This window comes from Rhinoraja longicauda, chromosome 7 (genome assembly GCF_053455715.1).
Source record: "Rhinoraja longicauda isolate Sanriku21f chromosome 7, sRhiLon1.1, whole genome shotgun sequence".
Lineage (NCBI taxonomy): Eukaryota > Metazoa > Chordata > Chondrichthyes > Rajiformes > Arhynchobatidae > Rhinoraja > Rhinoraja longicauda.
Window position 1 is genome coordinate 43,697,714 of NC_135959.1, and position 14,295 is coordinate 43,712,008.

A 14,295-nucleotide genomic window follows, 5' to 3' on the forward strand; every position below is an offset into this window, starting at 1 on the left:
CGTGTGTTAGTACTTAAAAATAAATTTAAAATGAACATACAAGTTAAAAAAACTTTTTAAAACGCACAGTCTCCGCGGAGCTTCCACGACGGCGACTGGATTCGGCCGCGCCATCTTGTACAGTTATAGAAACAATTTTCTTTGCTCCTTTTAGACTGTTTTGTAAACCACTTAATTTATTTTTGGATCAGGGACTTCCACATTTACAAATACATGATTAATATGAGTACTTTCTACTTCTAGTGACAGAGTTATCTTTCAATATGTCTTATTCATGATTCTATTCTATGATTCTATTCTATGGGGAAAGGCTGGTCAGGCTAGGACTTTCTTCCTTGGACGATAGGAAACTGTGGGGTGATCTCAGAGGTGTATAAAATCATGATGGGATTAGATAGAATCTGATGAAGGGTCCTAATGTGAAACATTGTCTGTTGTGCTTGTTTTGTGCTCGGATAGTTGAGACAAGTTTCCTAACTTGTACAATTCTAACATAACGTTCCCACGTCTATGCTCAGTACCCTGACTGATGAAGGCCGATGTACCAAAGCCTTCTTAGCCATCCTATATACCTGTAATGGCCAGTTCTGAGAAGGATAGAAAGTAAGAGTAAGTTGGAAAATTCGATAGTCCTGAAGGATGCAGTGTACGCGATAGAGGAATGCTGTTAGATTACATTAAAATGTAACTTGTGTTTTGTTTTATGAGCATTTGCTAATTGTCTTCCTTTTGTCACATTGCAGGATGAAAGTAAAAAAGCTACCTATGATTTTAGCTCTTCATCTGAAACGGTTCAAATATATGGATCAGCTGCATCGATACACAAAACTATCTTACAGAGTCGTCTTTCCTTTAGAACTTCGATTGTTCAACACGTCAGGAGATGCTACCAACCCGGACAGAATGTATGACCTTGTTGCAGTAGTGGTGCACTGTGGAAGGTAGGAGCACAGCGTATCATCAAACAGCCCCCTGTTCAGTCCAACCCCTAAATCCACATCTTTCTGTACATCCTCTTGTGCACATCTGTCTAGGTCCAGACCATCACGCATACCAACCTCCCTTCCATTGATACCATCTACACCTCACGCTGCCTCTGCAAGGCCATCAGCATAATCCAGTCTCAGTCAAGGACCTTTACTGTACTTATTATTATTTTGTGTCATCACACAACTGTTTGCCAATAGTGAGCAAATTTTAGTGCCACGTCGTTGGCCTCCAATCGGACTCCATTCCATGTGATCTTCAACCTTCTATTTGCATACTTGTTCTTCAAGTGGAAGGCCCAGACTTGGGTTTTAGATGGATTGGCTCACAGGTGATTCTCTTTGTAGTTTGAGGACAGGTTGACTAAAGCCTCACACAGAGTAGCTTCTGCCTCACGGAAGCTTAATCTTTGTCTTTATATTGTACTAAACATTAATATCCTGTATTTTTACACAGTGGACGGTTTAATTGTTATATATAGTCTTTCCGCTGAGTGGATAGCAAGCAACAAAGCTTTTCACTGTAGCTCTGTACACATGGCACTACTTACCTCAAAGGATCTTCATCTCTCGCCTCCATTTCAAGTCCTGGAGCATGTTGTAGCATTAAAAAATTGTGGACAATTTTCTTTTTGTATCACTATTGTCATATTTCAGCTCTGTCAGAGGATTGATTGAAAGATACAGAGGCGGCACAGTGGCGCAGCAGTAGGGCTACTGCCTTACAGCGCCAGGGACCCAGATGCGATCATGACTATGGGCGCTGTCTGTACAGAGTTTGTACGTTCTCTTGTGACCGCGTGGGTTTTCTCCAGGTGCTCCAGTTTCCTCTCACATTCCAAAGGCATGCAGGTTTGTCGGTTAATTGGCTTTAAATTAAGATGCAAATCTGGGATAACATAGAACTAGTGTACAGGATGATCGTTGGTCGCCGTGGATTCGGTGAGCCGAAGCATGGAAACAGGCCCTGTATCTCTAAGCCCAACCCTGGCAACTCTTTGTGTGCTAGTCACAGAAGTGGATCTGCGATCACACATTACAACCTCCACTCTTTTAAATCTCTACTCTGACAGCAATATTTCTTACTTATTCACGCCATTCCCTTTAAAATGATTTGTTTTCTGTGGATGGCTCGAATGTAATCATGTATCGTCTTTCCGCTAACTGGTTAGCACGATACAAAAGCTTTTCACTGTACCTCGGTACACATGATAATAAACTAAACTCAAACTCCTGAATGTTCTAACCTCATGAAATTTAAGATTATTCAAAACTGCTGCTTACATCTCAACGTGAATTGTCCTGTTTCTCCATTAACCTCATAACTTTCATTGGCCTCCAGTTAAACAACACATTTGTTTTCAAATCTATTAGTAGCCTCTCCTCTTGCTACATCGAAAACTCTTACAGCCCTATAACTGTGCCTTTACTCTCCATTTATTCCTAAGGAACTATTGGTAATTACCCTTATTGGTCAAGTACACGGTGACCTTCACAAAGTCGTCCAAATACAAAACAGAATGTCGCTGTCATCTTTCTCTACTCTTTTATTGACTAATGATTGCTCCACACAAATTAAGCTCTCCTCCATTTCTGGTCTCTTTATGGTGCCTGAATTTAATCTTTCTATCATTGGTGCCAGTCGATTGATAAGATTTTTTCTAAATCTTCACTCCCTCCAACTCCTTATTTACTTCGCAGCCACTCCTTAAACCCAATTCTGATTATTTGCATTAACATATCCATTTATTTGTTGATAAAACTCCTCAAAGAAATACTTTAAAGATTAAAGACGTCAATGCAAACTGTTCGTTACCATTCCATCTATTTGGTTGTTGCCATGCCTTTTATATTTAAACTTGCAAAGAAAAGCATTCAGTGTTCACCTGCATTTATTCTGCTCGATCTTCCACTTTGTCCGACCCATTTTATCTCCAGAATAAAGTTCTCATTTCCCCCCTCTTCTCATGTGCCCCTCCCAAGCCAAGAAAAAGTAATTAATAAAATTCTGTAATTCAAGGAGTATTTGTCTCGGAGGACAGCTGTACGATTCCACTCATTACACAATGTTCAAAGTTTCAAGGTCAGTTTATTGTCACATGTGCCATTAAGGTACAGTGAAATTTGAGTTACCATACAGCCATACTGTGAAAAGCAACAAGACACACGACCACATAAAAGTTATCATAAACATCCACCACAGTGGATTCCACATTCCTCACTGTGATGGAAGGCAATAAAGTTCCATCTTCGTCCTCTTTGTTATCCCGCGGTTGGGGCAGTCAAACCATCCGCAGTCAGGACGATCAAAGCCCCTGCAGCCGACGATCGAACTGACGTTGGGGTGATTAAAACTCCTGTGTCGGGGCAGTTGAAACTCACTGCAGCATGGAGCTCCCGAATCAGCCTCTTTTTATCAGAGACCGCGGGTTTCACGATGTTAAAGTCCACAGGCCCCGCGGTTGGAGCTTCGATCCCCGGCAAAGGGATTGCAAGCTCCGCGATGTTAAAGTCCCGCAGACTTCCACGGCTTGGAGCGCCGGGTCGGTCTCCAGGAAAGGCCGCCAACTCCACGATATTAGGTCGCAGTGGGGACGGAGATACGATACGGAAAAAAATTGCATCTCTGTCAAGGTAAGAGATTGAAAACAAGTCCCCCCCCCCACCCACCACATAAAACAAGGAACACTAAAACATACTTTTAACACAAACCAAAAATAACAAAAAAGACTAATTGAGAGGAAGGAAACAAATGAGGCAACTAGGTTGAGAGGCATTGGTAATACAAAACGTTGGCAAGACAGAAGAGATTGAAATTTGGAGAAATCAGGAAAGGCAGATGATCAGTGATGGATGATCCAGAGTACTATGTTTACATATTTGTTGTGCTGCTGCGTGAGAATGTTACTGTTCTGTTTGGACAATAAAACACTCAACTCTTAGATAGGAAAAGTTTAGAGGAACAGGGGAAAAGTGTAGGCAGTTTGGGATTAGTACATACTTAAAACTTTAGTGATGCAGCGTGGAAACAGGCCCTTCGGCCCATCGAGTCAGCGCCAACCAGTGATCAACCGGTACAGTAGCATTATCCTACACAAGGAACAATTTACAATCTTTACCAAAGCCAATTAACCAACAAACCTGTACATCTTTGGACTGTGGGAGGAAGCTGAAGCACCTGGAAAAACCCCACATGGTCACAGGCAAAACGTACAAATTCCGTACAGGCAGCACCCATAGTCAGGATCGATCCCAGGTCTCTGGCGCTGTAAGACAGCAACTCTACTGCTGCGCCACTGGGCCAACCCAAGAGCAACTTGGTCAGCATGGGTAAGTTGGGCTGAAGGGCCTATTTCTGTGCAGTACAACTCTTTCCAGAGCCGGCTAATTGCAGTGTATCGTAAGTGCAAGTGAATTCCCATCTGATCAGAGATTCAAAAGTTGCTATGGCTGACATGTTATAAATACTGCAGCAGTCTTTGATTTTTATCTGCGTATGTACGAGCCAATGTTATTTTGTGGTACCCTGCCTTGTTCACTGGGTATCTGCTGGTTTTTCAAACCATGAACAAAGTTGGAGAATCTCACAAAAAGATATTTCAAGGTAATTTCAACATTAGTGGAAATAGTTTTGCTGCAACTTTTCAATCATTCTTGTTAATTTATCTGAAGCTGAAAGTTTTGTCATGTGTTTCTTTTCCTGCTAATTGTGTCAATTATTTCTTTTGATTAGTGGTCCGAACCGAGGGCACTACATTGCAATAGTGAAGAGCCATGACTTCTGGTTGCTGTTTGACGATGATATTGTAGAGGTATGTTTATAGGTCCTGGTAGCTAACAATGATTAAACTGAATTTGTGTAGTCAGGCCAGTCTTGAATAATAAGTTTAACAAATATCAAAGTTAGTTCAAACATATGATTGCTACCGAGATGAAATGTGGATAAAAGGGACCACAGAATTTTGTACAGTATTAAGCTCTTGCACAGTCTAAATGTGAACACAGAACATAGAAAAGCACAGTCTTGTGCTCAGTCTGCAGAGGGTCGAGACCTGAAACGTCACCTATTCCTTTTCTTCAGAGATACTGCCTGACCCCCTGAGTTGCAAAGCTCCTCCCCCCAACACCCCCTGCTCCTCCCCCCCAATACCCCCCTCCACCACCCCCGCTCCTCCCCCAACACGTCTCGCTCCTCCCCCAACACCCCCCGTTCCTCCCCCCAACCCCCGCGCTCCTCCCCCCAACACCCCCCGCTCCTCCCCCCGCTCCTCCCCCCAACACCCCCCGCTCCTCCCCCCAACACCCCCCGCTCCTCCCACCAACACCCTCCGTCCCCCAACACCCCCCGCTCCTCCGCCCCCAACACCCCCCGCTCCTCCCCCCCAACACCCCCCCGCTCCTCCCCCCAACACCCCCTGCTCCTCCCCCCAACACCCCCCGCTCCTCCCCCCCAACACCCCCCGCTCCTCCCCCCCCAACACCCCCCGCTCCTCCCCCCCCAACACCCCCCGCTCTTCCCCCCCCAACACCCCCAGCTCCTCCGCCCCCCAACACCCCCCGCTCCTCCGCCCCCCAACACCCCCCCGCTCCTCAGCCCCCCAACAACTCCCGCTCCTCCGCCCCCCAACACCCCCCGCTCCTCCCCCCAACCCGCCCCACTCACCCACCCCATCCCCCCTCAACATCTACGGCCCCCAACTGCGCAGGCTCGGACCTGTTGGGTTCTACACAAACGCGGATCCGGTCGTGCCATATTACGTAAGTATCAGATCAATGGGCCCCAACTGCGCAGGCGCGGACCTGTTGTGTTCTATGCACGCGCGGATCCAGCGGTCATCTTACGTAACCCAACTGCGCAGGCGCGGAGCCGTTGGCAACACGTAAGTATTAGATAAACGGGACCCAACTGCTCATCCCTCATTGGCCATCACTCGGGCGAGTCCCATCTCTCTAACTTTAAAAATATAAGACCAATTTGAATGAAACTTGGATGATAGTGTCCCCAGGACAATGGTGAGTAAGGTGGTGAACACAGGTTGGTGGATGTCTGTAATATGCTGGCAGGGGTGGTGGTGGAAACAGATATGATAGGCACATGGATGTGCAGGGAATGGAAGAATATGGATCTTGTGCAAGCAGAGGAGATTAGTTTAACTTGGCATGATGTTCAGCACAGACATTGTGGGCTAGAGGGCCAGTACTATGCTGGACTGTTGTGTGTTCTATGAATAAATTCTTTAGGAACTGCTTGTAACTATTAGGGGACTTGCTAATGAATAGGAAAGGATATGTTGAAATACAACACTAGGTAATTATCAAGCTATTAAAATGTATAAATAAAAGTACAGAACTTTCACCAGATGATTAACAGGCATGGAGAGATAAAGTTTAATTTACAATGTTAATGAACAATTTTAACATATTGGAGCTTTGCTCTGGCAATCCACAGCCTTGAGAATTGGGTGGTGCTAGATTAGCAGATGTTGAGCACAATTGGACAGGATGATTTATTAATAGAGCAACACAAATTTAATTCACTTTTCTGGAAATGTAACACAATTGTAGAACAAATATTCTAATCATTAGGTGTGTTAAGAGGGAGCACTGGGCTCCAGTGAATTAAAAGCGAGGCCAGGAAGAAATAAACCTATGGGCACAGCTTCATGAACGTAGCCCCCTGTGCCTCCCAACTATTACTTGTAGATTATATCATGTACTTGCTCAGCGTAGGTGGCACGGTGACACATCTGCCCAGTCTGCCGCATTCCTCTACCTCCCCCCGCCACCCTCCATCTCGCCCACCCCCTCGCACTCTGTATCCCCTTCCCCCTCTCTCCCTCTTCCCCCTCTCTCCCTCTTCCCCCTCTCTCCCTCTTCCCCCTCTCTCCCTCTTCCCCCTCTCTCCCTCTTCCCCCTCTCTCTTCCCCCTCTCTCCCTCTTCCCCCTCTCTCCCTCTTCCCCCTCTCTCCCTCTTCCCCCTCTCTCCCTCTTCCCCCTCTCTCCCTCTTCCCCCTCTCTCCCTCTTCCCCCTCTCTCCCTCTTCCCCCTCTCTCCCTCTTCCCCCTCTCTCCCTCTTCCCCCTCTCTACCTTTCCCCTCTACGGCCCTCCCTCCACCCCTTCCCCCACTCTACGGCCCTCCCTTCCCCCCCCCCTCCGGCTCTCCCTCCCCCGCCCCCCTTCCCCTCGGTCTACCCTCCCCCCCCCCCCCCCCCCCACACACCGTCTGTCTTAAAAAAATAAGTCTAGGTTCAAATAGTTCTGATGTGGTCTGGCAACTAATCAATGTGTAGTTCTAAACCTGAAGGTTAAATATGAAACAGTAAACAGCTTATCACAATATCCATCTCTGATAACAATTCATACGGTGTAATTGGAAGTGATCCCTTTCTTTGCAGAAGCAATGATGTTTAATTCTGTTCAGAAACAGAGCAAGTTCATGAAAAATTCCTCGGGTGACTTTTACAGAGTGTCTGCTTCACTGTATTAAACCATAAACATCTTGCTTGGGTGCCTTCTAAATATCTGTTTTGTCAAATGCTTTTTTAACCTTCTGGAGATGGGTTGCTGAAGAATGCGTACATCAACTGCGTGATATCACGGGGAGATTTGTGTTCCTGTACTGTCTCTTGCCAGTAATTTAAGAGCAGGGAGCAGCAGAGCCAAAAAGAGCCACTTGGAGAAGAGCAGCTTTATTTTCTGTACAACAATTTGAAGCCACAATGCTTTTCATTCCCTAAACATTATTTCCTAAGTGGTAATTAATGTGAAGATGATCACATTGCTGATATTGATATGTGGTCCTATTGACTTAGAGTTTACTTATAGACTTTAGAGATACAGCATGGAAACAGACCTTTTGGCCCAACGAGTCCGTGCCGACCAGCGATCACTCCATACACCTGCACTATCCTACACACTAGGGCCAATTTACAATTTCACAGAGCTGAATAACCTACAAAAAAGGATGGGTGACATTTTGAGACGCTTCTTCAGAACTCGTGTCTGAAGATGGGTCCCGACCCGAATTGTCACCCAAGATTTTTGTGTAGTTTAGGAATACAGTGTGGAGGGAGACAGGCCCTTCAGCCCACTGAGTCCTCGCCGACCAGCGATCACCCCGTACATCAGCACCGCCCTGCACATTGGGGACAATTTACAATTTTACCGAAGCCAATTAACCTACAAACCTGCACATCTTTGGAGTGTGGGGGGAAACCAGGCTATCTGGAGAAAACCCATATGGTCACAGGGAGAACATGCAAACTCCAAGTGGTGCTGTCCATGTAATGTGGATCGAACTCTGGTCTCTGGCACTGTAAAACAGCAATGCTGTTATGCCACTGTGCCCTTCAAAAGAAACAACGGTTTCATCGAGAATGTCTCTGTTTGCTGTTCCCATAGCCGACTTCTGTGGCCGATCAAATTTGTTCCCTGCAGCCACGGCTGTGGAACTCTGGCATGGCTGGGGCCAGCGGATCCGTTCCCATAGCCGAGCTTGGGGCCAATATCTCGGCTCCTCGGCTACCTAGGCGGACTGCTCCGGTCCCACTAGACTCCTCTCGGAGGCCGTGACCTCTGTTGGTCCGGCAAAACGGATAATCCAGAAAGGCTCTGGAACACAGGATGCCAGAAAATCGGTGGTGGACCTGTATCTCCAACTCTCTGCAATTTCTTGCGGCCTTGGGCAGACCTGTTCCCAAATCAAGTTGAGATGCAACCCGGCAGTATGCTTTCTGCAGTGCTTCCGAAGACATGCTGAATTTTCTCAGTTCACCTGTCCTGCCAGTAGATTTGGAGGATTTTTGTGGAAATTGTGTTAGTAGTATCCTTTCTGTGTTTTGTGGTGCCTCCTGTAGAAAGTCCGTGACTCGGAAATGAACAGAAGAGCAAGTTTAACTCCTGCCAGGTAGACCATGAAATTTGTGCAGGCTTTGGGTCATGGTCCACAAACACACTCTTTCTCAGACGGCTGAAGGCAGTGATGAATGTCACTGATGTCTTTATCGTTGAGAGATGTGGGAAGAGTTCCATGCTTTTTCAGGGTGTTAATGTGGGCTTTTACTTAATACTGTTGTACAGTAGTGGTAGATTGTTAGAGGGCTTTTGTTTTGTGATGCAAGACTCATTTGCTAAATGCTTCAGTTTAAAATCCAGGCAGCCAAATTAGAGAAGGATGCCCTTTTGATTGATGGAGAAAGACTTTTGAGGACAGTACGGGACACATTTTGTAGCTGATGCTGCTCTCTGAATATAATCCAAGTCAAGCACGTGATGGTTTGACATTTTTTCTGAGCATTATCGCAAAATGGATGACAGTGAATCCACACATTCTTTGGAGCAATGTCAAGTTTTGATTTCTGATCGTCCTTGTGCTCCTGTTGACTCTTCGAATATCACCACAACACAGAGGAATATCTGCCTCACAATGCCAGAGACCGGGCTTCGATCCTGACCTCAAGTGCTATCTGTGTGGAGTTTGCATGTTCTCCCTGTGACCACGTGGGTTTCCTCTGGGTGCTCTGGTTTCCTCACACATCCCAAAGAGTGTGTGTTTGTAGGTTAATTAGCTTCTTTAAATTGGCCGTAGTGTGTAGTGGGAGAACTCGTGTGAGCAGATAATTAATGGTCGATGTGGACTCTGGTCCAAAGGGCCTGATTCCATACTGAATGCCTAAACCAAACTAAATTCCCTGCCCTCCCCAGTAATTTGATGACTGTTGATGATAAGAAATGTAGATGGTTCAATGGTACTTTATTGTCACGTGTACCTAGATACAGTGAAAGTCTTTGTTTTGCAAACAATTAAATAAAATCATCCTCTACATAAGCACAATCATGCAAAAGCATAAAAGTGCAACGATTGTAATGTAAGAATAGGAGACTTCACTGAGGCAGCATACAAAGAGTCGCAAGTTTCTGGTGCCATCTTAGGCCGTTCAAGTTTCAAGTTCTTAAAGATTGTCTCTGCCTTAGACAAAGCCTTTCATTGTTGAACTAACTGTTTTCAATTAATTATTTTTCAATATGTTGGTAAGACTGCGCTTTTAGAGTTGAACAAAGCTTCATTTTGCTCTCCTGTTAACATTGTTCATGTTATCTATCAAACAGAAAATAGACGCCCAAGCCATTGAGGAATTCTATGGACTGACTTCTGATATCTCTAAGACCTCTGAATCTGGTTATATCCTTTTCTACCAGTCCAGGGATTAAATGAATGCAAGAGACAGTTCCACCTCTCTCACTTCCAAGCACTCTCACTTGCAGAACAGGACACCGAGATCATGCAGAAGATAGAAGAACTTGTCGTCTTGTTTGCAAAGTTTGAGTTACACTAGAGTAATACTGATTGTAAGGACAAGTCAAAAGTATCCATGGGATATAAGCAGTTTTACTCATTAAGAAATCACATTGACATAAGTAGCAGCTAGGTCTGCCTATGTAAGGAGGCCACTGGGCCGGTGATAGAACACTGGATCCAGAGCTCAATTTGACATAATTGAAGGTATTGCATGCTAAATGCATATGTATGAAACCAAAGTGAACTGATGTTTGATCTGATGAATCCTCGTTTCATTCTGTTAACATTTTAAGTTAAACAATTTTTACATCCTCAAATTTTGGAACTACTGAAAATTAGGTTTTCATTTCAAATAATTGACCAAAAATGATGACAGTTGATACTAGCAAGTTTGCGCAAAAATTGTCACCAAAGACTAAATGGTATTGTGGATTTTTGTATGGCTTGTAAAACTTTTTTTTAAAGACTTGACCAACATCGAGTCTTGTAGTTGTCTCTTTTCGATTTCCACAAGTTGAATGTGTAACCTTCCAGCAGTCTTGGTGTTAAGTTGCATTAAATTTGAAGTATGTTATTTTACCAGCTAATCATACAACTGCACTCTTCGTTAACAAAAATCTGGTGCTGATTACTAAAGCTGTCATTAGACACAAGAGGCATCACATACGTGTAAATGATGAATACAGGGCAGGATCAATGGCAGAGTTGTAGAGCCTTGTAAATATACAACATTAAAGCAGCTTTTTCAAGTGTCAAAGATTCAAATACTTTTTGTAGCGTTTTTTTTAATCCCAGAAAAAATTATAAAGTGGCAAAATGTTATGAGTAATTCCAGCTTTTTTTTAACTTCATATCATGAAATAAGGCCATATTTTAAACGCCTCCGTAAAATGAAAAGCCCTCATTGTTTGGCTATATTGGAATGCTCAGTAATTATGTTCTGTTGTATATATTGTATAAATAATGTGTTTATACATTTTAAGATCCATTGGTTTCTATTAACTATTTCAGCTATAAATCTTTGGTTTGCTCACTGTTGTTTAAAATTATTCTTTGTCATTGCATATTTCATATTTCTTCTACATTGTGTCCATTAATTCGACATTAATTTGATCCACTGTACGTCAACATGGCAACTGAAGTGTCTGAATATTTTGCCTGTATAAATGTAGTCTGTGCTCCCATGCACCTACTTGAACTCGCAGTCACTGAATGTAATATTGAAGGCCCTGTTAACATAGCATGAGTGGGGTTTGGGTTCTTTTGCGTTTCTGTTTGTGGGAATCAAAGCACACTGTTTATACGGTTCCCATAAACAACTGGCAGTTTTGTTTTTGTTTGGTAAAGATTCCTACTTCCCTGCATTAGTTTCAAATTTAACAATTAACTTCAGTTAAACATAACTTTAAATTGCTGCCCCGATTCCCCCTCATGATGCAGCCCATTGCCTCTGATGCAAAGTTTGACGCTGTCCGATTTAAATGTCCCAAGCAGTAATTATTGTAGTCAGAAGATAGACTGGGTTCCATTTAATTCAGCAGAATCTCTGTGTGCATCTGTGCTGACTGATGGGAGAATATAAAATATTCATCCCCAAATTAATTTTAAAGTGGCCTGCAAAAAAACTTTACTCTAGGGTTTAAGACCAGAATCACTGTTTCGAATAGACCAGGGTGGAGAACTTTTTTGCCACCTCTCTCTTGTACAGTACTTCATATCAATACCTTGAAATCCAATGAAGAATGTGTATCAGCTGCTAAAAAGAAAACTTTAATTCATCAGAGAACATTCTGTAGCTACTAGAATAATGCTTTTTGACCTGCTGCCTCAGGAAATGTTGTGGTCTTAACAATTGCTGCCCTTTTAGCCCTCAGCGTTTGTGTTTCTGTTTTTTTGAAGAAGTGTAGTATCATGTTATCGTGGCAAGGTGTAAGGTTGTTGGGGACAGGGATTCGGACTGGTTGGCTTCGAAGTAGATGAAGTAATAACTTAAGTCCTACATATTTTGTTTTCAAAAATATTATTTTTTGTTGAACCCTGTTAATCTTAACAGTATTTCAATCGGGTTCCTTCTATCCCTGCATTAAAGCACATTTTGGGATTCAGTAAAAGGGAAGCCACCTACATTCTGTTGAATGCAATTTTTTGCCCTGTCTTCACTGCCTCTTTTTTTAATCTTTGGAAGGATTGTCCACTTAACGATCACTCTAGTTTTTTAAAAATTAGAGAATGCTTCAATTTTTTAAAAGGTAAAAAAAACTAAATCATTGGTAGAGTGAGATAACTTTAGAATGTTGCAGCATTATGCATTTGTTCCTGTGTTTGCTCGGGTTTTGTGAAACAAAATGTTTGGGTGTGGATTTTAGTGATTTAGGAATTGATTTGGCTATTGTATTGCAGTCAGATGGTGCATAGTTCGATAAAGTACTACAAAATTGCATTTTAGCCAGCAGAAATCAGGGTGTCTGGGCAGGGGAAAAATGTAACCAGTGAATAATGGAACTGATTTGTGTCTTTACGTCAAGAGGTTCTTTGGGACACAGCTGAATATTTTGTAAATTGGATCAGAAATTTCTACAGAAAAAAATGTATGTTCTTTGATAGCATAATATTGTATGTATATATATATTGAAAAATTACTCTAAATTATAAATTGTTGCACTTTTGATACTGATTTTTAGGTGTATTTAAGGGGTTATTTGAGACTGTTGTTTAATTATGTTTTTGTCTTAAATAAAAAAAAAAAATTTACAGGTCTAAGGACTGTCTGCCTTTTGTTAAATGAAACAGCTCTCTCACTTTCAGTAAATACCAGGATGAAATGAGCATTTACCATGCTGTGTCAGGGAAAGTGTAAAGCTCTGGATTAAATAACTTGTCTTCTTACAAGCAAACTATTTTTCACTGGCAAGGTACAAATTTGCCTGCACACATTTGGAGTAATCTGTACAATCAAAGAAAAAAGAGGCCGGGTACATGACTGATCTGACAGGATAGATTTGATATAGATGTTCACAGATCAGATAACTGACTGCTTCCATCATCGCAATCCTTCTTCTGAAAACAAACACTGTTTTCATTAACTAAGAATAATGGATAGAAGCTGATTAAATTGCTTCTTGTGATGTAAGTCGCTTGTTGCTGTTCCTAAAGGGCATCTGTATTGGTATTTTGCAATTTCGTAGCAAGAGTCAGGATAAATGATTCACTTTGTTTGAATTATCATGGCATATTTAGATTCTGTGGCTACTCAATTATTGAACTAACTGGATCACTCGGTTAGAATTAATAAACTTACTGCTGCTTTCTAGGTCATTAGAATCAAATGCATCTCGGCTTGAGTCATTACATTTTTCTAATACTTTGGATGTTTTTTAATGTCTCATTATCTTGACCTAAGAGGAATTTATCAAGTGACGTGCAAAGCTTTGGTTTTAATGATTTATCATTTGAATATAGCACTTAAAAGACAAGTTAGTCATTTCTATTCTTTAAGCAGTTCAAATTAATGTTAGGCATCCATAAAGTCTAATCTCAGCAGATCAGGCAGCATCTCTGGAGAACATGGATAGATGACGTTTCAGCTCAGGGTCGAAACATCACATATCGATGTTCTCCAGAGATGCTGCCTAAGCTGCTGAGTTACTGCTGCACTTTGTCTTTTTTTGTAAACCACCATCTGCAGTTCCTTGTTTCTACATGTATGATTTAATCTCGCTTAGTTTAGAGATATAGCATGGATACAGGCTCTCAGATCCACTGAGTCCACGGTGATCATCGATTGCCCCATCACAGTAGTTTTATGTTAACCCACTTTCTCATCCATTCCCTGCAAATTAGGGGCTTTTTTTAAGAGGCCAATTGGCCTACAAACCTGCATATCTTTAGGATGTGGGAGAAAACCAGAGCACCCAGAGGAAACCTGCACTGTCACAGGGAGAATGTACAAACTCCACACAGGCAGCACAGGGTCGAAACTGGATCTCTGATGCTGTGAGGCAGCAACTCTA

The 14,295-nt window shown here is 42.8% G+C and overlaps 1 protein-coding gene across 2 annotated transcripts in view; it reads left to right on the forward strand.

Annotated features, from left to right (window-relative positions):
- Nucleotides 1–12,984, forward strand: part of usp12a (ubiquitin specific peptidase 12a) — a 31,363-nt gene extending 18,379 nt beyond the window's left edge. For both annotated transcript variants that reach the window (XM_078402403.1, XM_078402404.1), the window contains 3 exons: nucleotides 744–941; nucleotides 4,720–4,798; nucleotides 10,096–12,984. In XM_078402403.1, coding sequence (XP_078258529.1) covers nucleotides 744–941; nucleotides 4,720–4,798; nucleotides 10,096–10,197 — 379 coding nt within the window. In that variant the 3' untranslated portion in view covers nucleotides 10,198–12,984. The remainder of the gene's footprint in view (nucleotides 1–743; nucleotides 942–4,719; nucleotides 4,799–10,095) is intronic.
- Nucleotides 12,985–14,295: the final 1,311 nt, after the last annotated feature.